This window comes from Molossus molossus, unplaced genomic scaffold (genome assembly GCF_014108415.1).
Source record: "Molossus molossus isolate mMolMol1 unplaced genomic scaffold, mMolMol1.p scaffold_m16_p_1, whole genome shotgun sequence".
NCBI lineage: Eukaryota > Metazoa > Chordata > Mammalia > Chiroptera > Molossidae > Molossus > Molossus molossus.
Genome location: NW_023425344.1, coordinates 96,562,967 through 96,590,105, shown reverse-complemented (window position 1 = coordinate 96,590,105; position 27,139 = coordinate 96,562,967). Strand labels below are relative to the sequence as shown.

The window sequence follows — 27,139 nt, the reverse complement described above, 5'->3', positions numbered from 1 at the left end:
CCTGGAGCTTTGGCTCTTGTCATTCGTTGTCTGTAAAAGGAACTTCATTCACTGTGCTTTCTTCCTCCCAGGCAGCTGTCAAGCACGGGATGCCCTTTCCGGCTCAGCCCTGCTGCTAGGAGCTGGGTGCTCTCTGCGGTTTATCTGATTAAGTCTTAGAGTAGCCAGCCGGGCCTTTTGGGCCTAACTCACTTTTTTTCGTGAAAGCTTCTGGGAGTCAGCTCAGATCATGTGAATATTTCCTTTTTCAAGTCTCTTCCATTTGAGTGGATGCTGTATTATTCCCTCTACTGTACACACTTAGTTTTGACAAAGAAGGTCCGTGAAAACCCAGATTCCCAGCAACATCTGAGTGGGAGGTGAGGCCTCACAAGGCTTTCAGAGCAGTCGCTGTGGTTTTCAGAGGAGAACAGTGTTGCTTGTGGTGGTTAAAAAAGGCCAAGAGCATATTCTGTAAGTGATGGTTTATTATAGTGTAAATGCAGGTCTTCTGACACCCCCTGCTGGGTTGGTTACATGTCCATGTTCTTGACTAACCACAGTAGATTAGGGTATTCTTACTGACCTTGCCTGAATGGCGGTTAGACGCCACTAGAGTAAACTTCTTTTGTGCAGTTAAGTGATAAAATTTGATTTATGCCCAGTTTGGTGGGTATATCTATGACCTAAACAACTACAAGGATTTAGTTAGGAATTTCAAAGCTTCATCCTTCTTTAAAGTAAACGAGTCATTCATAAATACATAAATAATATGCAGGTAAATAGTAAATTCATAAATGAACTTCCAAGATGGTGCACAGCTAATCTGCATGTGGATTGGGTTTTCTGTTTTGAGCACGGAACATGCAAAGCTCTTATTTTTCTCATACCCATTTTGAACGACTGATTTAGCTCATCTTCTACTCTTGAGTAATGCGTGCCGTTTGATTGGGAGGTTAAGAGGTGACAGTTAAACCATGAATTAGAAGACACAGCTTGTTACTGTGCGAACAGTAGGCTGCTGCCAGCCCTGGAATTCACCCCTTGACTGCGTATTATCCCCAACATATCTTATTTCCCAGTATTGAGGTATGAACCTGATTGTAAAAAATTAGCATTTCTTTATGCTGGGGCAGCAATTGTGTCAGATTTCAGTCTATTTAGAGTGAAAACCAATGAAGCCTGGTTGAAAAATGGCCCGTAAATTGCTGTCCTAATCAAGGTAAATCAAGCTCCGAGCATATGGGGGATGGCAAAATTCCATGAGCGTGCTGCCCCAAAGAATCAGTTCCTGTCTTTTATGATGGAATCAGGCAGGGCCTGTCTCTCAGACAGGCTGAGAGCTGGCTGGTAGGAGTGGGGAGGAGATGGGCTTAGTCAGGCATTATTAGCAAAGTGATCCGTCTGACAGGGTAAATAGAAATAGAAGGAAGCTCTCCTTGATAACAGCACTTGGCAGTTAACACTGCTTTTCATCTTCAAAGCCATTTACAAATATAGTTCTTCCAGATACTCTTGTGATCAGAGGCTGTTATTTGCATGTTGCTTTTTAAGAATATGGAAGAAATGATTTGTCAGAGATCAGACTTTGGTAAAAAATTTGGTTATGCACCCTTTGGGATCCTCTGAGAGTTTCCATTTTGAGTGAAATATTTTGAAAGGTTTTTAGCTGAGATTATGTGTCCTGTGCTCATTTTGAAACGCCTGGAGTGTGAAATGAGGCCGTTTTCTCAGGGGTTTAGACAGGCTAGATTTCCAAGGGCAGCTAGAGCACGTCTGGATTTTCATAAGCTTTTAGTTCCGACCATCACATTTTATTTTCTATTGAAGAATATTCCCTTTTTCGAGTTATGTTTAAAGAAAAAAAAAAAACCACACTCACACAACAACAAGCAACAGCAAACTTTTCCCTATTCCATAGTAGCAAGCTTGAAATTATGAGTATGTTATTAGGAAAACTGCAACTTTCTTGAGCTCCTGTAAGGCAGATCAGTTTGAAAGGTCTAGATAATTGGTTAACTTTGAAATAAATGCATTTCTTTTATCACTATATGTAAGGCTTACCAGAGTGAACTCTTCCAAGTACTAGACATTGGGGAGTTTGCCTTTCAGTGAAGGGTGATAGGTCGCTTTGTTAATACTAAGGTAGCTTTGTTATTATAGTATGAAGTTTTGCTGCTTCTGAGTTTGGATAATTTGTCACAAACTCTGGTTGCACAGTGAGAGTTTAACATTTATCATGTCTAGTAAAACAAATTCAAGGTGAAAATGTGGGTATATTAATCAGCACTGTCTTCAGGAAGGAAGAGTATTTATTGAGTCATAGGTGGAAATCGGAAGTTGGGGCTGGACACATCTTTATAGCTTTGGATTTAGGAGGGAGATCTTCTGTCTTAGAGTCCATTCTTGCTTAATCTCGTGGAAGAAACTGACTGCTTCTACTTAGGATGCTCAATTCTAAACCACTGACAGTAGGCAGATACCCCTAGCCCTTATATGTTGAAATATGGAAACATCTTTTTCTGTGTAATTGAGCAACCTTAGCGTAAAGACGTAGAGACACCTACCTTGGGGCTTCCCCTCGGATTGACGCAGCAGGTCTTTACATAGTAATCTGCAAGATGAGCTGCCTTCACCTCTGCTCAGAGATGCCAGTCAGCCTTTTAATTCCCCTCTCTTCAGTGTGAGAAATCAGACTTCTGAGGAAGGCAGCTAATATAAAAAGTAGAGACCAAAACTGTAAAGAGAGAAAAATAACTTTTTTTGGGGGAGAGAAAAAAAAAATCTAAAAAAAAGTTCAGTCATCTCCAGGATATAATAGAAGATTTTGCATTCATATAACAAGAATAAGATAGGATAGAAAAGGCAATGTTATGAGAATTAGAAAGAGCTTCTGGCACTCAATATTAGTTTCAGGTGTACAACACAGTGGTTAGACATTTAAATAATGTACTAAGTGGTCCCCCCAATACTTTAACTACCCACCTGGCACCATGTTTGTTATTACAATATTATCCTTTGTATTCCCAATGCTGTATTTACATGCCCATGACTATTCTCTAACTGCCTTTTTGTACTTCCTAATCCCTTCACCTTTTATTCCCAGCATCCGAACCCCACTTCCATCTAGTAACCATCAGTTTATTCTCTGCATCTATGAGTATGTTTCCATTTTGTTTGTCAGTTTACTTTTGTCTTTTAGAGTCCACATGTAAGTGAAATCATATGGTATTTTTCTTTCTCTGTCTGCTTTATTTTACTTTGCATAATAGCCTGTAGGCCTGTCCATCTTATCACAAATGGCAAGATTACATTCTTTTCATATGGCTGAGTAATAGTCCAGTTTATATGTGTACTGCATGGTCTTCATCCAGTCATCTATTGATGGACACCTAAGTTGCTTCTGTATCTTGGCTATTGTCAATAGTGCTGTCAATGTTTGCTTTATATATTTAGGTGTTCTTGTGTTGAGTATGTAAATGTGTACAAGGGTTATATCCTGTTATATCTATTTTTGTCTCATTTTATAACATTTGTCTTAATGTCTATTTTGCTTGATATAAGTATTGCTGTCCAAACTTATTTCTTGTTTCCACTTGCATGAACTATCTTTCCATCCCCTAGTTCTTTCTTTCTTTCTTTTTTTAATCTGAAAGCATATGTATGGGTCTTGTGTCCTTGTTCATTTAGCCACCTTATGTTTTTTTGTTTGGAGCATTTAATCAATTTACATTTTAAGTACATATTGATAGGTATATAGTTGTTGCCATTTTATTTATATATTTTATCCTTCTTTTTTCTCCTACTTAAAAAAGTCCCTTTAACATATCTTATAATACTGGTTTAGTGGTGATGAACTCCTATAGCTTTTTCTGGTCTGGAAAGCTCTTTTTCTGTCCTTTATTCTAAACGATAGCCTTATTGAGTAGAGTAATCTTGGTAATAGTTCCTTGCTTTTCATCACTTGGAATATTTCATGCCATTTCCTTTGACCTGCAAAGTTTCTGTTGAGAAATCAGCTGACATTCTTATGGAGCTCTCTTATAGCTAACTAACTGATTTTAAGATTCTCTTTTTGACTTTAATCATTAAAATTTTAATTATGCTGTGTCTTGGCATGAGTGTCTTTGAGCTCATCTTATTTGGGATTTTTTTTTTTCCTTTTGGCTTCCTGGATTTGTATGTCTGTTTCTTTCACCAGGTTAGGGAAGTTTTCTGTCATTATTTCTTCAAATAGGTTTTCAATTTCTTGCTCTCTCTCTTCTCCTTCTGATACCCCTATGATGTGAATGTTATACTTGATGTTGTCTCAGAGGTCTCTTAAACTATCCTCATTTTTAAAAATGTTTTTTTTTTCTTTTTACTCTTTCGATTGGATGTTTTTTCAGATCACAGATTTGATACTCTGCTTCATCTAATCTGGTGTTGATTTCATCAATGTATTCTTTATTTCAGTTATTCTATGCTTATTTCTCACTGGTTCTTTTTTATGGTTTTTCTCTATTTGAGTAAGTTCTCACTGATTTCATCTATTCTTCCCCTGAGTTCATTGAGCATCCTTGTCACCAGTGTCTTGAGTTCTGTATCTGGTAGCTTACTTCTTCCATTTCATTTAGTTTTTCTTGTGGAGTTTTGTCCTATTGTTTCATTTGGGACATATTTCTTTGTTTCCTCATTTTGGCTGCCTCTCTGTGTTTGTTTCTATGTGTTAGGTATGACTGTTGTGTCTCCCAGTCTTGGTAGGGTGGTCTTGTGTGGTAGGTATTCTGTGGGGCCCAGTGGTACAGTCTCCCTGGTCACCTGGGCTGAGTGCTCCAGGGTGCCCCTGGGTTGCATGTGCCCTCCTGTTGTAGTTGAACCTTGATTACTGTTAGCATATTATTGGGTGGGATTGATCCTCAGACTGACTGACTGTGAGGACTGGCCATGACTACAGTAGACAAGGTGTTTTGTAGGGGCTGACCCACTTGGGATTCACTTTAACAGGACTCTGTTGCCTGCCAAGTTCATTTTTTGGGTGTGATTTTTGTGGAGCTAATTGGGTGGTGCTCTGATGTGGTCTGAAGTCAGCCATCAGGTGTGTTGGGTTTAGAAGGCCTTTTTGTGGGGGTCTCTGGTGCATACTTAGGCCAGCTGCTGCCTCTTTGTGGCCATGGACCACCAAGTAGGAGCTACAAATCTGCGGTTGGTAGCTGCTGGTGCTGAGTTTGGAGGTACCTGGGAGGGGCTGTGCTGCCAACTGAGGCCAGTTGGCACTAGTGCCAGGGTTGAAGCTGCTTAGCAAGAAGTGCAAGGCATGCCAAGGCCAAACTTGTTTGGTGTTTGTAGACCTTTGAGAGATTTTAGGAAAGTCTGCAGTGCAGATGGAGGCTGGCTGCTTGTGTGGAATAGCTGCTGAAAGACGATCCGCTGGGCCTTGAGTTGGGTGGGCAGCATCTCAGGGTGGGATGAGCAGTGATGGAGACTTGGAAGGGAGGATGGCTCGGCAAAGGAACAATGGCACTGGCCTGGCATATCCGCCCACCAGCACTTCCTGGCTGTGGTGGGGGTGGCCTCAACAAAGGAACATGCTGTCCTGCCAGCCCTTGCCCTGTATCCACCCAGTTCCACCCAGATTCACCCAGTTCCACCCACTTCCGTTCCACCCAGTATGTCCCTGTCACTTTTTGAGCTACTGCCCCTTCTCTGGAGCTTAGAGAAAGTGTTTGTGAGTGAGCGAGTCTGTGTGTTGACACCTTAAGAGGATGCCTGTGTCTCCAGCAGCCCTCATTCTCACTCGGACAGAGTCCCTGCTGATTTTCACAGCCAGCTGTTTGGGGGCAGTCCTCTTCCCGGCTCTGATGTTCCAGGCTGGGAATCCTGTGTGGGGCTGGGACCCCTTGTTCAGGGAACCTCTGCAACGGAGATATCCCTCCTGATGCTTAACCACCAAAGGCGGGTGTGGGACAAACTTCTTTCATGTCTTCACCCCTCCTACCAGTCTCTACGTGGCTTCTTCTGTATTTCCTTAGTTATAGGACTTCTGTGGTTTAGTTATACTTACAAAAAGTTTTTTTTTCTCCCTTATTGATTTTAGAGAGAGAGGAAGTGAGAGGGAGAGAGAGAGAAACATTGATGAGAGAGAACATCAATTGACTGCCTCCTGCATGCCCCCCACGGGGGATTAGGCCCACAACCTGGGCATGTGCCCTGACCAGAAATCGAACCAACAACCTCTTGGTGCATGGGTCAATGCTCAACCACTGATCCACACTGGCTGGGCTAGTTGTAATTTTGATATGGTTGTGGGAACGGGTGAACACAGTGTTTAACCCACTCTGCCATCTTGACTGGAAGTCCTTAGAAAGTAGTGTTTGAAATTACATTGTAAAACTCTATAAAAGAGAAGAATAAGTTAAGGAAATATCCTAGATGGTAGATTTTAAAAAATGGTAGAAAATAAAAGAGAAAATTAAGGAGATTAAGGAAGTCTAACAATTGGGCGAATGAATATTAAGACGAAAGAACAGAAAACAGAGATGAGAAAATTAACAAAAAGTCAAGAAAATATCCTAGAACTGAAGAACAGTTGTCAATGTTGAAAGAATGTCAGTCTTGAAAGAAGTCACTCCGGGCTCCCAAGCCACAAGCAGATTGCCACTAGACACATCATTGTGGCATTTCGAGATATCACGAGATCCGGTAATTAGGATGGTATCAGACTTCTCAACAGTGGAAGCCAGGAGACAGTGGAGGGAAACCATCAAAATTCTGAGAGAGGATGTTTTTCAACTTAGAATTCTTTTTACCTACCTGAACTATTGGTTAAAATGTGAGAGTAGGTTAAAGACATTTTAACCATATAAAGTTTCATGTTTTCCACCGAAATCCTCTCTCAGGAATCCATCAGGGAATGTGCTCTGTGAAAAGGAGGAGAGAAAACAAGGTCTAGGCAGGCCCAGGACACAGAACAGGTGGGCTGTTGCAAAGAAAGAGGTGAGGCGAGATCTCAAAGTAGCATCTGTTTACCAGGCGCAGACGCAGTCCGTCTAGATCAGAGCAGAACAGAAGGCCTTGGTAGAAATTACTTCAAGATGACATTAATAAAACGCCTATATATCTCAGTTTATCTAGAGGAGAGTTAAGGCAGTTGATGGGAAAATTGGATTTGAATGGGTGATAAGTATGTAGAAAACTAAAGATGCGGGAAAAACCAAGACCATCATTAACTCCAGGGAAAAGTTGTGTGAGAAAGGAAAAGGCAATCCTAGCATGCTGCGTGGTCTTGCTGTGACACACCCTGAAATCCTTTAGGAGGACAAGGCGGTGAGGGAGGGACAGGGGTGGGAGTGAAAAATAGGTAGGTAGGTGGTGTGACCAGTAAGGTATTACCTGATAATGACACCACCTGAAAAGTTAACAAGTAAGGTGTTGTGCATAGATACGGAGATGAATGTCAGGATAGTCATCTACAGTGGGTGACATTGATTGCCTGTGGGAGCAGGACGTGGAGAGGGAGGGCACAGGCAGGAGATTGTGCTGTTGTGTGCGTGTGTGCGTGTGTGTGTGTGTGTGTGTGTGGGGGGGCTCTATGAGCCTTATAGAATATTTGGCTTTTAAAAGTATATGCAAATATAACATATAAAAAATAACCTGCCAGTCTGTTTTCACAGTAAAGCTAAGGAAAACCATCTGCTAGAAATGAGGGGCCTAATTCTTGGAGATTATGTAATCCATTCTCCTCTTGATATTTGAGAACAACGAGGCCTGGAAAAAATAATTTCTAGAGGTACTTTGGTCCATTAAGAGAATGGCTCCACCATGAATAACCAACATGATATATTCTTGGTACTGTAACTCATACTCAGCTTTTATGGAGAGAAGGCTGGTCTGGCTTTAGGCAGATGGTATATGGCAAAGCTTGATTTTGTAGAACAATAGAATTGAGATAACGGGCATTCTCTAAGGAAAACTAGAATGAAAAGCTATTTTATGAGTACTATTTAATGCAAAACTAGTTCTGGGCAAACCGACCTTTCTCTCCCCACATTTAAATGACTTTGCAGAAGTATTGTGTTTTCTAGTATAACTCTGATAGAGATCTTTTGGTAAAGAATAACTTTTTAGCTTTCTTAGCAACCTAGACAAAAATATTTTTCATAAAGCAGTTGTTCTCAGAGTATAGTCTTTGGATCAGCATTACCTGGCAACTTCTTAGAAATACAGATGATCAGACATCACCCTAACCCTACTGAATCAGAAACTCTGGGGGTGGAGCCCAGCAGGCTGAGTTTTGACAAGTCCTGCAGATAATTCTGCTACACCTTAAAGCTTGAGAATTGCCACAATAGTTGATGGTGTTATAGGCAATGCTGACCTCTTACTTCTTTAGGGGCTAAGCTCCCCTACAATGAAGGGGACCTCTTTTATCTCTCTATGGGCCTCATTCTCCAGTTTTAAGCACCTTGGTCAGCATTAAGGTGAACTAGTTTTTTTTTGTTTTTTTTTAACCAAAGACAGCACGTGGCATTATTGATAGTCTTTTGGATAAAAACTAAGTTGACCAGTAACAATCTAAGCATCAAAATTACAAGCTTATTACAAAGGAGCACAGTTCTTCTCGGGTGTATTGGTGGGGCTTTGGCATTGGGAGTGTATCAGGGACCCCAAGTAGAGAGGTGTAAGCACGGTAGAAGCTGATTTCTCTCTGACGTGTCATAGTCTGGAGCTGACTGCAGAAGCAAGCTCTCTTCTCTCATTTCAGTATTCGTGAGGCTTTCGTGATTCCTGGTGGTTCTGGGAGTAAATGCAAAGGCATGTCCCTTCCACTAAAGGGTGCGACCTTGTAGTTGAACACATTCATTCTGCAAACCTCCCACTGGACAGAATGTAGTGGTGTGGCCACAGCCAACTACAAGGACAGCCGAGCAGTGTTTATTTTGGTTAACTCCTTGCTGTAGACAAAGGAGAGCACAGATAATGGGGGTGGGAGAGGGGCATTTCATAGTTTCTGATGCACAGTAATTTCTGTCTGGTTCACAGCAGAATTCCTTGTGATGGTCATGTCGTAAGAGACTGGGTTACAAATGCATGCAAGATTATTGTCACCCCTTTATAAACCTACCTTAAATGACCTTAAGTTTAATGATTGCCCAACTAAGAGGGATACACGAACTGTAGTACCAGCTCCGATTTCACTGTCTTCTTGCAATTAAAGTTGGGTGCACTGAAAAATAGTCTTGTATGTGCAAAAATTTAATAGATGATAAAGACAGGATGTAAACCCAATAGAATAGGATTGCATTGTTAACTGGGGGGGGGGTGTCAGCTCATTGTTGCACCTCACAAAATATTTGAGCATAAATCCCCTCTGTGTTAAATGTAAATGTAAACCTTGAAACCCCAGAGAAGTTAGACTTCTGTTATCCTAGGGTGAGGGAGGACATTTTAGGAATATGTTTTGGAAGAAATAAAGGGAACTGATAGATTGGACTAAGTTAAAAAAAACAAAAACATAAAACTAACATTCCATATATCAAAAGAAACCACTAAAGGACAAACTGAGGAAAATATCTTTCAATAGTTTTGTGAGGTAAAATATGCAGAACTCTTAAATTATACAAAATGCCAACAGCGTTAAAATCTGGGAAGGAGGCCCGGCTGGTGTGGCTCAGTGGTTGAGCGTTGACCCAGGCACCAAGAAGTCGCCGGTTCGATTCCTGGTCAGGGCACATGCCCAGGTTGTGGGCCAAACCCCCAGTGGGGGGGGGGGGGCGTGCAGGAGGTGGCAAGTCAATGTTCTCTCTCATCGATGTTTCTATTTCCCTTCCTCTCTCTCTAAAATCAATACAGAAAAAGAAATTAAAAACACAAATAAAATGTGGGAAGGATGTGAACAGAGGTAGGATCACATGAAGATTATGTATTGTGATGGCATGATATTATTTTTTAAAAAGCTCATTATTATTTTTTCTTTTCTTTTTAAAATTGATGGTAGAGAGAGGGAGGGAGAAAGGGAGAGAGAGATACATCAATGAGAGAGTGAAACGTCGATTGGTTGCCTCTTGCATGTGCCCCTAGCCCAAAACCTGGGTATATGTCCTGATCAGGAGTTGAACCCGCCACCTTTTGGTACAAGGGACGACCCTCAAACCAGCTGAGCCACACTGGCCAGGGAGGGACACTATTTTTTGAATATCAAATTGGAAAAGGTGAAAGGAAACATTATTTGAGGCCAAGGAGGAGATTGGGTTCAGACGGATTCCGTCATCCACAGCTGGTCGCTCACTCGCTAAGTGAGGACAGCAGGCTGGATGGCATTTTTGCTACATGTAACATGAAGCTTAGCCATGTTCCTGTATTTGGCCTTATACTCTAACTTCTGGGATTCTACACAAAAGAAACATCCCAGATGTAATAGAATTTATGGCTGAGGCTTATCATTACAGCACTGTTTATGTTGGTGAAAAAGAAAAAAAAAACTTAATGGTCAGTAGTAGCAGAATGGTAAATAAATTACCTTATTCATATTATAACAAAAATCACCCAACCATTTCAAGTCATGTTGTCAAAGAATTTTAATGATGTGGGGAAATGCTTTCTATGTAATGTTAAATGAAAAACAAATTAAAATTCAAAATTCTATATGAACGCAAAAAATCCCACAGAGAAGCTATCAGGAGGAGTTACTATAGACATAAAAGTGATTTTTCTCTGGGTGTTAGAATTACTAGCGATTTCAATTTGTTCCTTTATAATTTTATTCGTTAAGAGTTCTACAGAGAGTGTGTATACCTTTTATGGAAAGGGAAAAAGTAAACATTGTTTAAAAAGTGAAAGTGTGACATGTCATTTGCCAAAATAAATTTAGCAGCCACCCGGGACAGTGCCTTGTCACTTGTCCTTATACAGAATAATGTGAGGTTTAACTCTGCCACTCATTCAGGTGGCTTTCTTTTTGGTTTTTATGTTGTTACCCTTGAGTTCTATTTAAAACGATTGCTTTGGCGCATTTAAATTGATGTCTTATTTTACAGTCCCCAGTTACCTTTTTATAGTGTCTGGTTAGAGGCAAATGGAGAGAGTTGAATCACTGAGGAGTCATAAAAATTTGAGCAAACTTCTTTCCCCTTTAATAGTGTCAGATAAGCCATTGATACTTGACATTAATAACATGCATGGATTTTTTTTTTTCCTTTACAGAAAAATATATTGCCTGATTATATTTTCAAGGTGGAATGATTTTCTTGACTTCACGGACGAATGAAAAAAGGAAATTATCTTAATATGATGCACATAATTTAACTCTTCAGAGATTTCTTCTTTGAAATTGTATTGATAGAACACAACAAGGCAGCACATTCAATAAAAATGTACTATGTTCGGAAGTTTGCTACGTGGAGTATTATGGGGAAACTGTGCAGTTTCTGAGGTTTAAAAATTTCTCTGTTCTTTTAAAGCAGCTTGGTATTATTAAATTAAAACTTGTAAGAGAGTCAATCATTAATGATTATTTAGGATGTGCTCCAAATTCAAAGAGTGAACTCCAGTTAACAGTGGCCTCGCTGTACGCAGCCACTAGCCCCATATGGCTTTTAAATTAAAATGAATTGAAATTGAAATCAAGATTTCCATTCACACTATCTACCTTTCAAGGGCTCAGAACCACGTGTGGCCCATGGTTATCAAATTGGACTGTGCAGGTATAGAAGATAATTCAAAACAGATAATAAGCCTCCAATAATTTCTGATTCATTTTAGAATATCCAGTGAGTGAGTGTTCTTTCTCACCCGTTTTCTTATTAACAAGGCTTTGTCTAGCTTATGCTAAAATAGTTTTCTTCTTTGAATACTCAAGTACCAGGAGGCAGGTGCTTATTGTATTTGGTTCAGATAAACAGATAATCTGAATGCAGAAAATGTGCAATTAATATTAAAAGCCCTGGTAGATTCATAGAATTTTAGATTTGAGAAGGGCCATTGATTGCATCTAATTGAGCCTTCTTATTTAGCTGATGCAAAGTTTGAGGAACAGAGAGGTTGAGTAGTTTGCTTAAGTCACACAGTGGCCTTGTTATTCCTTATTCTCCAAGTTCACTGTTCTTGTCACTGGGCCAAGACCACTTTTTAAAGATGGCTCAGTACTATAATTCTGTTGTTCAACAGCTTTAGAGACAAGAGCAGCCAATTATAGTAGAGTGAACTTTACACAAGGTCACAAAGTGTATTGTACAAAACAGGAAATGACCCTTTAAAAACCCAACCTTCTGAGCCTTCTGTTCATGTCTGCGGAAAAATGCTGCTTTCTTGAATAGACATTTTTACCTTCAGCCTTGAAATTACATGTATTTTAAGAATCAAAAGGAAATTTGCTTCCTTTTAAAAATAGCCTCTTTTTTGGGGGGAAGGGTTAAGGTAGTGCAATTAGGAAAAGGATTTGCTTTTTAAAATTCTGTTTTTATTTTGCAAAGCTTATAGATAATTGTCACCCATAAGATTTGTGCCCCCCCACTTCCCAATCCCACTGAAAGTAAATTTGTGACATAGTTTGTCATTCTTATAGTTAATATATTTTCTCCCAGAATTATTTATTTCCATAGGCACGGCATAGCTTCTGTGAGCTGCTGAGAGCTAACTGTGCAAGTGAAGTAATTTATTCTAGGAGCCTAACTACATGCTGTGAAAAGATTGCATTTTGTTAATATTGGGAGATTCTTGGGTTGTTTCCACCACGTCCTGTGGATTTTACCTTTCAAATACATAATGACCTGTTTTCTTCTTTTCTCTTTTGCTGTCTTCGTCTAGGCCTTCATCTGCATGTTGTTTTTAGTCTCTGTTTCCATTTGGTCTTGCCTCTGTCTGTCACCTGTCTGGCATGCAGCTACCAGAGTGATTTTTCTAGACCCAATCTGATCATTTCACTTCCTGGAATGAAATCCTGCCGTGTCTACTCCTGCCTGCAGAGTGAAGTGTGGGGTTGGGTCCTTGTTTTGGCAAACTGTTCTCTCCCTGGGTTCCGCCTGCCTCCCTATCCTCATCCTCAAGTCGTCGTTCACCTATCTCTTCTCAGGTCTTACCTGGCCATCCCCTAAAGGGTCATAACCCCTCTGCCTTGCTCACCTGTATCTCCTCTCTGTCTTTAGTTTTTCCTACAGCACTTACCGCCTCCTAACATACTGTATAATGTACCAATTTTCTGATTTATTGGCGCCTTCCCCAGTGGGGTTGAGCCCTGTGTCAGGGCCGTGTGTGCCGTGTGCTGGTGCCCAGTGTTCTGCCTCCTATGCCCTTTCTCCAGTTGCCTGTCCTCCTCCTCTCCAGGTCCTTGGTGATTCCTGAATTACTCCATGGAAAGCGGTGGGAGGAGGAGTTTTCCTGAGCGTGTCACCCTCTTTCTCTTTGTCCAGGCCATCTTGTAGTGCCCCTGAGGTCTGCAGAATGTGGTATCTCTGCCTCAATGCCGGAGTGATCTGTCAACTCACAGTCACATTTCTTGTCATTGGGCAGGGTGTGGGTTTCAGCCTTTGTGATCCTGGTGCTCCCACTGGATGCTTCTTGGTTGTTGGGTGTTTGGTTGGATGGCCATGTGCTTGTGTCGAGTGGTTTCTCTGCAGATCATCAACGATTGCTCCTTAAGAACCAGTGACAGTAGCAATAACCTGGGGATACTACTACCCTCCGTGAAATCCTGGCGTAGGCCACGGGCTTTCTGGTCACCTGGCCGCCTCTCCGCTGCGGTGTGCAGCCCCACAGGGAGGAAATCTCCAAAGGCACCGCTGTCTGCGAAGTCCTGTGTCTGTATCGTAATAGGATTGGTGAAGAAATGCTCTTAGGAGTATGTGGTTCTGCCCATTATCCTGTGGGTGATTTTGGCAAACTGATGTCCATGGGGTAAACTTAGCCAGCCTCAACACTCTAACGCCAGGTTGGCCAGTGTCCTACATTTTGAATGGTTTTAGGACCCATCTGTCCATTAAACGGGTTCCTATGTGTGTCGTTTCCATCAAAGCTTTCAGAAGCTAAATGTATCAAATGATTCACTAGTGATATAAGATAACTTCGAATTATTAAACACACACACACACACACACACACACCCAGTTTCTATTTAGGCTTAAATCATTCCTTTAATTTTGAAAAAACCTCAAAATATTTTTTAGGAAAGTAATCCAAAGAACGCCAAAATGTGGGGTGTGTGTGTGTGTGTGTGTGTGTGTGTGTGTGTGTGGTGTGTTTGTTGTGCTTCAGAGCATGGAGGGAGGGAAGGGGAGACAGTTGGGTGGAGGAGTATCTTGCTAACATTACCAGGGTAGATGGAGGTTGAAACATAGATTCTATTTATTGATGAAAAATGGGTCCATTTTAGTGGTGATAATAACTTGCAGAAAATTGATGGTTTTGCTCAACTGTGACCTTTGTTGTTGACCTTGTATAGACATGTACTATTTAGACTTGATTCTCAGTATCTTCCATTATTACTACATTGTATCCTGCACATTATAATGAAATAGTAGCAGCTCTGATGGGATGCCGTTATTTTTGGAGAGTTTAAAAATAAGTGAATCTGATCCTTTTTTCTTTGTTGGTTGCCCCTAGGTAATTTTTTCTGCAGGATGAATTAAGCGGAGATCCTTATTCCTTCGGAATGGAGAGCAGTTTGTCAGCGACCAGTATGCCAGACCCTTCATCTTCTCCCTTGGAGAAGCATCTGAGCTCAGCTAATGGTAATGGAGATCTTGATTCAGGTACGATTTTGGTTTCTAGTTCCATTTGGCCTATTGGTTTATTGACCGATATCTTTCTGGGGCAGCGTTTCTAGATCTCACATGCTGCCTCTCCCTAGGATTTGCTGTCATGTTGAAAAGCATATAGCAGCTTGAAAATTAGGCAAAATTTGGTACAAAATTAATATGAGCTCTATACTAGACAGAGCGGGCTAGGTGATAGGTGCCGGATCACTTAGAAGTCTCAATAACAAATAATGCTCATAATTACTCACACTGTGTGGTTCGGCCTGCCTGACAGTGCACCTGCGTCTCGGGGCTGCTTCAGGCTGGTTGTTACACAGGAAGCAGAACTCCAGAGTCTCGAATCAGTGATGAAATGCTCCAACTCTGGAGGGACAGGCCCCCTTTTTGCTCAGAGCCTCTTTTTTATATTTTATTTTTCCATCACAGTTCAGATTCAATACTATTTTGTATTAATTTCAGGTGTGCAGCACAGCGGTTAGACATTCATATACTGTACAAAGTGTTCCCCCCAGTATTTTTAAGTACCCACCGGGTGCCGCACACAGTTCAGTATTATTGACTGTATTTCCTACGCTGTACTTTACATCCCCGCGACTGTTTTGTAACTACCGATTGGTCGTTCTTAATCCCTTCCCCTCTTCACCCAGCACCCCCATGCTCAGAAAGCTCTTGGCCAAACCAGTCTAGGCAGGTGAGGAGATCAGATTCTCCAGCACGTGCCCAGGAGACAGGACAGCAGGATCTGCCCAGCTGTCTCTTCCCAAGACCCTCTCCACACCCCAGCACGACTTTCTGAAAAGTGCATAATGCGAAAGAAATGCAGGTCATGTGAATTGGTGGTAAAGTCTTTCTCCCTGTAAGAAGTCACAAAACAAACCAATTTTGAATTTTGATGGTTAAGCAATGGATGTGTAAATGCATCATTTTCTAAATACTTGCACAATAAAGAGTTTACTTTAGAAATATTTATTTATTTTAAAGGATTGCACTTTCCCATAACAGCAAATGAAATGAGGACAGCTTAGCTCTCAGAATCATAAACATTGTGATGGTGAATTAATGGACAAAAATGTTAATCATTAATTCAGTGGGAGATTTGACCTTTGTCCAAAGAAGGTATGAAGAATGTCTCCACATTCCAGTCAGTGATGGAACTGCAGATTGCTTGATGTCACTGAATCGACTAGCTTATGTTTCTCAAATGATATCTTTATCTGGAAACCCCTGAAAAAATTGCCTGAGAGATGTTAGTATCTGTTTCAAAATCAGCTCGTTCTTCTCCTTTCAGCTTCTGTCGGTATGAAGTAGGGGCAGGAGAAATTCTGAAGCAGAGCTGAATCTGTTTCTCCCAGTGGAAATGTGGAAGTTCCTTTTCTGAGAGAGCACGGTCACGTAGACCGCAGGTTCACCCTAGTTATCCCGCTTTTATTTAAACACAGGTATGCCTTTGTAACAGCCTCTGATGTGTGCTGACGAGGTACTTGCCACTTTGGGAGCCCCTCGTTTTCACCAGAGTTTCGTTGTACACACATCTGACGCCCACGACTGCGTCGTTTTCGCTGGCAAGTGTTCAACAGTCTAAACGACAATTGTGTGTTGACTTTTCATTTTCAGGAAGCGGCCGTAGATTCTGAAGCTTATTAATAATATGGTATCAGGAAAATTACTTGTCTTGACTTTCCTTGTGGGTGATCCCATGAATGGAGCGGTGTGAGCCCCAGAATCCCGTCATTGGCTGGGCTGCACCACATCCAACGCCCACGTCTTGGTTGGTTCATTGCTCTTGTGTGGTGGGAGCCTGAATCATCCATGAGGTTACGCTCTGGAATAGAACGTCATTCTAAATCGCTCTAAATCATCTTAATATGTTTCAGATATTGACGCTGACCCCCCCACCCGGCCCATGTGGCTAATGCGGCCTTTGTCCTTGAAATTTCCTTTTATATTTGTGTGGGGAGGAGACATTTATTTATTTATTATTGATTTTAGACAGAGGACGTGAGAGGGAGAGAGAGAAACATCGATGAGAGAGAATATCGATTGGCCACCTCCTGCATGCCCCCTACTGGGGATCGGGCCCACAACCTGGGCATGTGCCCTGACCGGGAATCAAACTGGCGACCTCTTGGTGCATGGGTCGATGCTCAACCACTGTGCCACACTGACCGGGCAGGAGACTTAGCTGGTGCCACAAAGACACTTTTCTAAAGAGGAAACCAGTTTAAAGCAGGATCTAAACCTTTGTAGAGAGCGGAGGCTGACTTCTAGAAACTCAGATCTCATTTTGGACATTTAGATTGTTCAAGGACATACTCAGGTAGGAGCCGTCTAGTAGTTTATTTTCCCAAGTAGTTCCCTTTTCATCCCTGTTACCACATAAAATATCTTCTGTCTGCCATCAGTGGTGTGGACATTTGGTTCAGGGACCAATTATGACATGCTTAGGGTTGGATGGTGCCTTGGTCTTTTTCCTGGAAGAATCGCAGATGAGGTTTTCTTATCAGACGAGCAAGAGAAGGCAAACAGAGCATTCTTCACCTGGTTGTAAGTGGACTCAAATGAGGGACCATAGGTACATGGCCCTGTGTTCATATGTGTTCCTACCAGGTACTCTCTTAAGTGCTTTACATATGTTGCATTGTTTAACTCTTCCACAGCACAGTGAAATAGCAGATGAAACTGGACGATCGGGAGAGTCACTTGGCTCGTGTATTCAAGCCAGGGTTTCATCTCAGGCATCCTGAGGGCTTGGAACCTCATGCTCTGAAACACTGAGCTGTGCCTACCCTTCAGCGCAGGGAGAAGTGACCCTGGATACATGTGTGTACAAACACACACACACACACACACACACACACACACTCACACACTCACACACACACACACACTCTTTATGAGATACAGCAACTGCTCAGATTCTTTCTTTTTTTTTTAATCCTCACCCAAGGACATTTTTGCATTTATCTTCAGATAGAGCAGGAGGGAGAGAGGGAGGAAGAGAGAGAGAAAAACATTGACGTGAAAGAGACACATTGAGTGGTTGCCACCCACATGACCCAACCCGGGCCAGGGACGAACTGCAACCGAGGCACGTGCCCTAAGCAGAAAACAAACCTGGACTCTGTGGTCTGTGGGAGATGCTCTAACCACTGAACGACCAGCCAGGGCTCAGATTCTTTCTTATCCTCTCCTCCACTCGTCTCCCATCTCCTCTCCCCAGGTGGTATAGGACACACAACTGTACCTCCCTGACCACACGTACGTGCCTACAGCTCTTGGACCAAATCATGGGGCCAAAGGATGGAAGTCCAACCCTGTTGCTTCCCATGTTTTGCTCCTGTGTCTTTGGTTCCTCTGTCCCCACGCCCAGCTGCTGAGATCCTTGCACTGATGATCTCTCCCTCTGAAATGGAAACTTCAGCTTCAAATAAGGACTCTGAGTTTCATTTACACTCTTCCCGTGTTCAGTTTTGCCTCTTTTCCTAAGGAAAGCTCAAACCGTTGGGGTCGATAACTGACACGGAGTCCCATGGATGAAGCAGCCCAGTGTAAAATGACCCCTCCTCCTGGGACACCTTTGGGATGAATTGAACTGAAGGCCTTTCCAGGGGACTGAATGGACAGGAACACACAGAAGGACGTGGACCAGAACTGGACCTCTGGAACTCTGGGCTTCTCCAATTGCAAGCCAAACATGGTGCTGACACAGTCAGAAATAGATTTCTGGGCAGATTGTTGTTCAGGACGGCTAACTGGGACTCCCTGATCTAGTCCACAAAGTGGTGTTGCACATTTACATTGGACGAGGCTGAGTAAAAAGAATTATTATGGAAACGTGGGCTTGACTTTTTTGGTGGGTCAAGGTATTAGGTTATAGGAACCAGAGTCCCACGGGCTCTTGTGTTCAGGAAGGACATGAATCAATATTCTTATGAGAGAAGTTCAGATCTCTGACTCTTCTTGCTGGAAAGGAAGTAGTTTCAGCTGACTCCGCTGTAGTCCCTTAAAAAATAACACCAGAACTCGCCTTCAGATAGTTGTTGCCTCTCCTAGCCAGGCGATTGGGTCATTTTTCCATGTTTTCTTTCTTTTCTGGAAGTCTGGGTAGCTAAGATAGCCAGGAAGATCTTTGTGTTCAAGTGACTGTCCCCTCCTCCCTGGTGAAGTCCTGCAGCCCTGAACTCCCATCTAGGTTTGGTGTCGGCCAGTCCCATCTGACTTTTATCCCAACGGGGTTTCTGTTTAACATACTCACAATGCAACTCTTTTTCAGACCTGCTGATGGTATGAATGGGCTATCAGCAGTTAAAATAACACAAATTTAATGTCTTGCTTTCTCTTTCCACATTAAAAAATATCTAGCACAAAGAAGGTGCTCTGTAAGATTTTGTTCGTTTTGAACCTACCAATTCTCCATTTTTTTTTTTTTTTAATTGGGTAGTGGTTACAGGCTTTAATATTCAGACCTGCAAAATTAGCCTTATTTCATATTGTAAAATTGTACAACCCAAGACTTGACTACTTAAAAAAAGGTGTGTGAGCCTTTTGTGCATTTCATTTTTCTCTGTAAAGTAGCTTGCACTCCAGCTTGTCGTAAGGTGTTCTCTCTCTGTTTACTATGAAAGATTCTGGTCGCATAAATGGCTTTCTGTGTTCTCAAGCTGGAGTGCCACTAATGAACGCGCCTGTTTTCTTTTAAATTGTGAAATTTTCTTAGTAGGTTTTCATGGTCTGTTTTCATTACATCATGGGGCAGTGCCTTCAACTGGTTCTTTTGCAGCAGAGGGAGATTGTCAGAGTTTCCTTGATAAAATGTTTATGGGTTTAAGAGGTTTATGAATCAGCGGTAAATATTTGCTCTGGCTTTATGAGACCTCCACTCATAAACATTGCGTGTGTTTATCTATTGCTCATTGAAATGTCTTTAGACAGTCCGCTGCTTAGGCCCAAACCGTGGAGGAAGTGTTAAATGACAGCTTTGAAAAGGCTGTATTGTGAGGAGCCCAGCATTTTGTATTGGATTTTACTGTTAAAACAGCACACTTAAAGTTACCAGTGCTGGGCTTAAAGGTTTTTTAATATTTTTAATCCCATTCTAGGTCTGACTTTTGGCCTGCTTATTAATGTGTGTGTGTGTGTGTTTTTTTTTTTTTGCATGAATAATTTTATACTTTATTTACTGTACTTTTAAAATCACCATTAAATAATGCTGGCCTCTATGTCCAGAGCTTTGGAATGTTGGAGCTGTAAGGATGTATATGAGTGCTACATGAAGCAATTACGATCTGTGTACACACTGAGGGGGACAAGTATACTAGGAACTGAAGTAAACTCAGTTGCAATTGTTGGAAAAACCCGCTCAGGGCCGAACAGAGATTACTGCAGAGTGGATCGCGGGGGTGGCCGGAGGCTGGAAGCTCAGCTGCAACTCACGTCAGTCCTGGGGCAGAACAGCAGGCTGGAAAAGTCTAGAGGCAGAATGGTCACTTCGCTCCTTAAATCCTCTTTTTCCAAACCACCCTCTAGGTACTTCCCTCAGGCAGGGTAAAGTGCTTTTTCTAGACAGCAGAGAGGAACAGCTTTCTTCAGCTCGGTTCTCAGTGACTTGGGGGCCACCACGGTACCTTTTCCTCTCTTGGTTGACTTGAACGAATCAGTGAATATCTGGGTGAACACGAAAGCACCCACTGCCTACTGTGTTGTGAGAAGAGATTGGAAACCTAGCTCGTAATGAACTAACATTTGGTGGAAACAAAGTCTGTGGTAAATGTTAATAGTCTGGATTAGAATTGATGAAGAATGAAGAGGTGCCAGGAATGGTCCCAGTTGAAGTTGAGAAACTGAGACTGTGCTCTCACTCGCACTACTGCTGCGAGGTGACAGAGTCACTTTGTCCTTCTCAGTCACGGTGCTGAGGCTCATCGAGACCTAATGAAGCTGCAGCTGGAGGTTCCTAACCTTGGTCTCGGATGTTTTTGATGCAAAGGAACTGATCGCTCTCTAAGAGATGCTGTTCCATTTTTGACAGCTGAAATTCTCAGAAAACCTTTACCCAGGAGCTCTCCCAGGATCCCCTGCCCTCACAGGCCCAGGCCCGAGATTTATGCCCATGTCTTTGCCCTGCTTTTCCTTCTTTACCCGCAGGTGTCAGAGGCTCTGATCATTTTGTTCTCTCCCAAGGAGGCTGCTGCCTCTAGCCCTGTGTCTGCTCTGTGTTTGATTTGGCTCTGCAATGTTCCAAGGCTCATCAACAGACAGAGGTCAGTCTTGGAGTCTCCAGGTGGAGAAGCAGGTGGTGATGGTTAATGGAGGTGTCTGATTAGTGATCTGGACAGAAGAAGGACACAGGAAGGTGCCTCATAGGAGTTCCGGCCTTGAAATCAGACAGCCTGCGTCGGATCACTGCTCTTTGGCTGGACAGTTGTGTGATGGTGGTGGCTCCAGTCTTCCTGGGCCCCCGTCATCTCTTCTGTGACATGGGGCTATAGTGTCCACCTGTTAGGGCTCTTGGAAGGAGTAAATGAGATGACAGATGGAAAGAAATCAGCAGAGAGCTGACACCCCAATACGGCATGGCTCTTATGACCTTGCTGTGTGGGTGTGTGGTCACTTTGTGGAACCAGAAGGTTGAGCTGAGGCTGGACAGGTAGGGTGCAAAGAAAAAGTGCAACAAGTTAGCTGTCTTCAGGTACTGCACCAGGTCACCTGAACACATACATCATGCTGCTGCAATGCCTCTGGTTAGTAGATCACAAAACAAACTCGGTCATTGATGTCCAGTACTGTTTGGGGCAAAAAAAATTGTGGGCAGAGCTGTTGGGGGTGACACCCAGATGTGTTTTCCAGAAAATGACTGCTCTCTCCTTGTGTTTGCCTTCCTGTGTCTTAGTGGCTGGAAACCACCTGGCGTCCTTCTTAGCTGGTGACCGCAGGACCTCCTGACTTTTTTCAGGGGACACATTTCTGATAAAAGGACATTAAGTCTCTGGGTGAAGCAGAATGTTGGGAGAGATGCAAGGGGAAGGTTTTCTCTTGAGATGGCTTTTTATTTTCTTGGACATTTGATTATAAACCACTCGATGGGAGTAAAATTTGAGGAGACAGTTTTAGGCAACTTTGATTCTGAAGACAAAATTGAAGGTTAACTGCCTTTCGACTTAGCATCTTCTGACTCTACACAAATTATCCTCTTCTATCATTTTCTGAGACTATGCAGAGTATCACAAGAAAATTGCTTTTCCAGCTTCTAATTGGAAACTCTTTAGTAGGAACAAGGAGTGATAGATAGCCTCCAAGAACAAGGCTTCCTTTCTTAGACCCTCCCGTTGCTGACCCCCCCAGCCCACCTGCCAGTATTTGTTCTTGGCCAGTGAAGTAGCCTCTTGCTAGTAGAAGATACACTTTTGAACATTATTGCAAGAAAAGAGAATCTCAGCATTTGAAGCTCTTACTTACCTGTATGTTTGGACAGCATGTTCTTTTTTAAAGATAGTCTTGCAAATCGGTTAAAATAATGTTTACAGCTGATTTTTTCTTTTCATTTGAAATTGTGACATAACATTTATATTACCTCTACTGCACTTTGAAAATTTTAATTTATTTATTGTTTTGAGAGAAACACTGATTTATTATTCTATTTATTTATGCATTCATCGGTTGATTCCTGGATGTTCCCTGACCGAAGATCTAACCCGCAACCTCGACATATTGGGACGATGCTCTACTGATGCTCAACTGAGCTACCCAGCCAGTGCCTGTACTGTACTTTAAAATGAGTTATTTGGTGTTATTCAACTATACAGAGTATATCTTACATATACAGTCTTGAATGTTTAGGGAATTACTTGATTTTCTTCAGAGTCAAAGTAGGGATCATTTTAAGATCCATGTGCATTTCTCCTTGATCCCTGTAAAGGAGAAACTCATGTCCTGTTGGTTTCTGCTGGTGTGCCTTGTCCTGAGAGCTCTGTCACGGCAGAGGGCAGGACAGAGGACCCTGAGCTGGGTCTCGCAGTTGGTCGGTTTCTGTCCTTAACTTTACCGAGTGGCCTCACACACTTGAACAATCCTTTGGGGCCTCAAATCCCTGCCCCCCGAAATGACATCAGTGCTTTCTAAAGTCCCGTATGGCACGAACAATCTGTGCTATTATTTCATAATCCCGAGCTGTAGTAAGTCGCCGGGGACAGAACTGCCAGTGCCGTGTATACATTACGGGGCTCACTCAGCACCCCATGGTTTTCTTCACCTGTTCTCCCACCTTCCCAAGGAATGGAGTGTCCACAGTGGCTGGTTCCAGACGGAGACACTGACATGCGGCAAATATACTCTGCCACCAATCTCATTTCATTTGCCCAAGAGCACTTACTATTACCCTTGGTCTTGCCAGGGCATCAAAGCAGAATTTCTTCAGTGTTTTCTTTCCTTAGTCATCTATCTCTCAAGTCAGCAAACTAAAGCTATGAAAGGAATTTGAGCCCTGGCTGGTTTGGCTCCGTGGTTAGAGCATCAGCCCACACACCGAAGGGTCACAGGTTTGATTCCCAGTCAAAGGCATGTACCTGGGTTGCAGGTTGGATCCCCGGCCCTGGTCATGGCACGTGCAGGAGGCAACCAATTGATGTATCTCTCTGACATTGATGCTTCTATCTCTCTCTCCCTTTCTCTCCTACTCTTCCCTCCCTCCCACTCTCTCTAAGAAGCAGTGGGGGAAAAATATCCTTGGGTGAGTATTAACCCCCCACCCCCAATAAAAAGATTTTGAAAATGTGCTCCAAAACCACTGAATTCCTTCGTCTCTTGCATTAAGGATTTTCTGGTCTTCGTTGGAGGCCAGCGCCTTTCCGGTCTTCACTCTAGTATTAATATTCTTGTGTTTTTTGTTTGTTCGGTTTTGGTGTTTCAGCAGAAGAAGGTTCGAGCTTGGAGGAAATCGGCTTTAGCTGGGGAGAGTACTTGGAAGAAACGGGTGCTAGTGCAGCCCCTCACACGTCGTTCAGACACGTGCGTACCGCCCTCCTCTCCGCTCTGCATTCGGGGTGGGAGGAGAAACGGCCGAGAGATGCCCAGCCCATGGGAAGAGAGGGAACGTGGGGGGAAGGGACATTCAGCCAGGATTTCTTAGAAGTAAAGAAGAGATAGGGCAGTTTGTATGCTTTTCACAGAGAGCTGCAGGTAGGGTTCGCCTAGCTCTGAGAGCTTGTCTCATCTAAGACACGGCTGGACCCAGGGCGGGTACTCAGCGGGTGAGAACCGGTGTGTACTTCTCACCTTGTCTATACCTCAGAAGACATGGCCTTTGCACACGGCCGGAGACAGGTAAGATCGTTTAGAATAAATAAAAGCCAGCAAACTATGTAGATATAATGTCTTCTTAGGAGATGTAATGGCTGTATATTTTTATTTCGGATTGATTTTTCAAAATAAATTTAATAAAAAAAATCTTTTTATTGATTTTAGAGAGAGGAAGGGAGAGGGAGAGAGAGGGGGAGAGAGAGACAGAAACATCAATAGGCTGCCTCCTGCACACCTCCTACTGGGGATTGAGCCAGAAACCTGGGCATGTGCCCTGACCAGCAAAAACTGGGCAACCTTTCAGTGTACCGGACAATGCTCAACCAACTGAGCCACACTGGTCAGGGCTGAATTGATGTTTTTATTTTTAAAGGAGACATGAAAGTTTTATAGTCTTTTGTGGGCAGATGAGTCAAATAAGAGGAAGTACCATATATATATATATATATATATATATATATCAACATTTAGATCAAGCTAAACAAAAAATATAGTTATTTTTTTAAAACGTTTTTTTCTTTATTGATTTTGGAGCGAGGAAAGGAGAGGGAGAGAGAGATAGAAACATCAATGAGAGAACATTGATGGGCCGCCTTCTGCATGCCCCCCACTGGGGATCATGCCCACAACCTGGGCATGTGCTTGGTACATGGGTCGATGCTCAACCACTGAGCCACACCAACCAGGCAAAAAAATCATTCTTAACAATGATTGTTTTTGAACAATGCAAATAGCTTGCCCAGCAGAGTGCAAGCCTTAGGAAATAAAAATATTGAGCTTTTATCAGATTTTGCTTCTATAGGAGATTTTAGCAGTATATTGTTAACAAGGAAAAGACTAAATTTCCAGGACCTAAGTTTTTTGGCATCACTATTGCTTTACTGGAAAGAAAAATTTAATTCTGAGACACTTTTTTTCCCACTGAGCTGCCCAGGGCGAAAATTTAGCCTGAATACGGTTAGCGTGTTGGGGCATTTTCTCAGCCTGTTCTTGCTTTTAGGTCTCTTGCTGAATTAGGAAGCCAGAACTTTGATTCTTTATTTTAATGCAGCATTTTATTCTTTTTGGAGGTAAAGTGCTCTTTTGAAAAGGAATTTAAGACCTTATTAAATTTGCATGACCTTATAAAAGTAGATCACATTTCTAATTCTCTCTTTACACTGACACTCGTAATGTTATAATTACTGTTATGAATGTAGTTGTGGCCAGTCAGTGAAAGCAAAAGGTAAATATTAAAGCACAGCAGAACTACAGCTCACCTGGCAAACAGTATGGGTACGATCCTGCAAAGCTCCTTACAGTTCTGGGATGACTTGCTTAGGTTCCTTGAGGCAGTTCAGGAAAAAGATATGGACAACTTTTTCCTTTTCTTCTTTACCGATAAATTATCAACATTTGTCCATACAGAGTAAATCCTGTTCTCTTTAATTCAGTCAGTTTGCCAACCTTTCTTTTATTTATTTTTAAAATACTTTTTTTTTTTTTTTTTAGAGAGAGAGACAAAGGGAGAGATGGAAACATTGATGTCAGAGAAAAACATCAATCGCTGCCCCCTGCACGCCCCCTACTGGGGGTTTGAGCCCTCAACCCCAGGATGTACCCTGACTAGGAATTGAACTGGGACCTCTCAGTCCACGGCACTGAGGCTCAATCCACGGAGCCACAGCGGTGGGCTCCCACCTTCCTTTTAATCACAATAGTTCAGGAAGCAGCATGTCCCCGGTGCCTGGTGTCAAGGAAAAGCAACACGGGCTCCAAGAATGAGCCATTTGTACTTCCATTGTCTCTTAAGCAGCTGCTACTGTAGACATCAGATGCTTTAGCCCTGGAATGCCCGCCTGGCTGGAGAGCTTTCTTTTGGGGAGGAGGGCTGGTAAATATTAATAAACTATAATCCTTCATTAATAAGATAGAAAATCCACCCACGGCTGTACTGCTCACAAAGTAGCCAACAGCCACCCAGAGCTTTGAGCACGTGGAAAGAGTGTCGTCCGAACTGGGAGGAACTGCGAGTGTAGAATGCACACCGGATTTTGGAGGCTCCGCTGGAAAAGAAGAATGTACAATATCTCATTAATCTGTTTTACATTGATGACATCTTGAAATGATGACATTTGGGATATGTTGGGTGAAATAAAATACATTATTAAAATTAATTTAATCTGTTTTATCTTTTGTTTAATGTGGTTACTAGGACATTCACATCATGTGGGTGGCTCGAATTATATTTCTCGTAGTGCTGTTGGAGGGCAACAGAAGTACTATTTTGAAGTTCTGTGTTTTGAACAGTTCTTGTAATCTTCTGGCTGTGTCTCATATAATAATGAGTTTCCTGTGTTTCTGGTTTCTTAAGGTTGAAATCAGCATTCAGAGCAACTTCCAGCCCGGGATGAAATTGGAAGTGGCCAATAAGAACAACCCGGACACGTACTGGGTGGCCACTGTTATCACCACCTGCGGGCAGCTGCTGCTTCTGCGCTACTGTGGTTATGGGGAGGACCGCCGGGCCGACTTCTGGTGTGATGTGGTGACAGCCGATCTGCACCCTGTGGGGTGGTGCACGCAGAACAACAAGGCCCTGATGCCCCCAGATGGTAAGCTTCCTGTGGCCCATGATTTGGAGCCTTTGGGTGTACAGGCCATCTTTATTCATGATGTTTGCAGGGAAAACCTTGCTGAGATTCCATAACTGGAATTTAGCAGAAAGTCTAGCATTTTAAAGGTTGCTTCCTGAGTTTCATTCGCTTGAGGGCGTCGGAGTGAGAGGGAACTTGGGTGCATTCTTGGATGTCAGAGCTGATCCTGACAGTTGAGCCCACCATGGCCTTTAGGAGACAAAAGCAAAAGCTCTGGAGCCTGATTTTGGAGGGAGGACAGAGGCTGGAGGGAGGCCGAGACTGAGGTCTTGTTCTCTGTTGGTGATGGATGATGTTGTGTTTCTTTTGCTGTAGAGATTTTGCACTTTGAACAATGCTGATAGAGCATCTGAAACAGGTCTCTCTAGGTTTAATCTGTCTTGGTAGGGGGAGACTCTCAGTGTGTGTTGCATGTAGAAAACCAAACATGAGGAGACATGACATTATTCTCGAGGCAATTGTCAAAGCTCGTGTAGATAAGATCCATTTGGTTGCTAGAAA

At 42.6% G+C, this 27,139-nt stretch overlaps 1 protein-coding gene across 1 annotated transcript in view; it reads left to right on the top strand.

Annotated features, from left to right (window-relative positions):
• Positions 1 to 27,139, top strand: part of SFMBT2 (Scm like with four mbt domains 2) — a 217,274-nt gene that overhangs the window by 10,945 nt on the left and 179,190 nt on the right. Inside the window, exons 2-4 of the mRNA XM_036276008.1 lie at positions 14,554 to 14,702; positions 23,617 to 23,711; positions 26,356 to 26,596. Coding sequence (XP_036131901.1) covers positions 14,603 to 14,702; positions 23,617 to 23,711; positions 26,356 to 26,596 — 436 coding nt within the window. The 5' untranslated portion in view covers positions 14,554 to 14,602. The remainder of the gene's footprint in view (positions 1 to 14,553; positions 14,703 to 23,616; positions 23,712 to 26,355; positions 26,597 to 27,139) is intronic.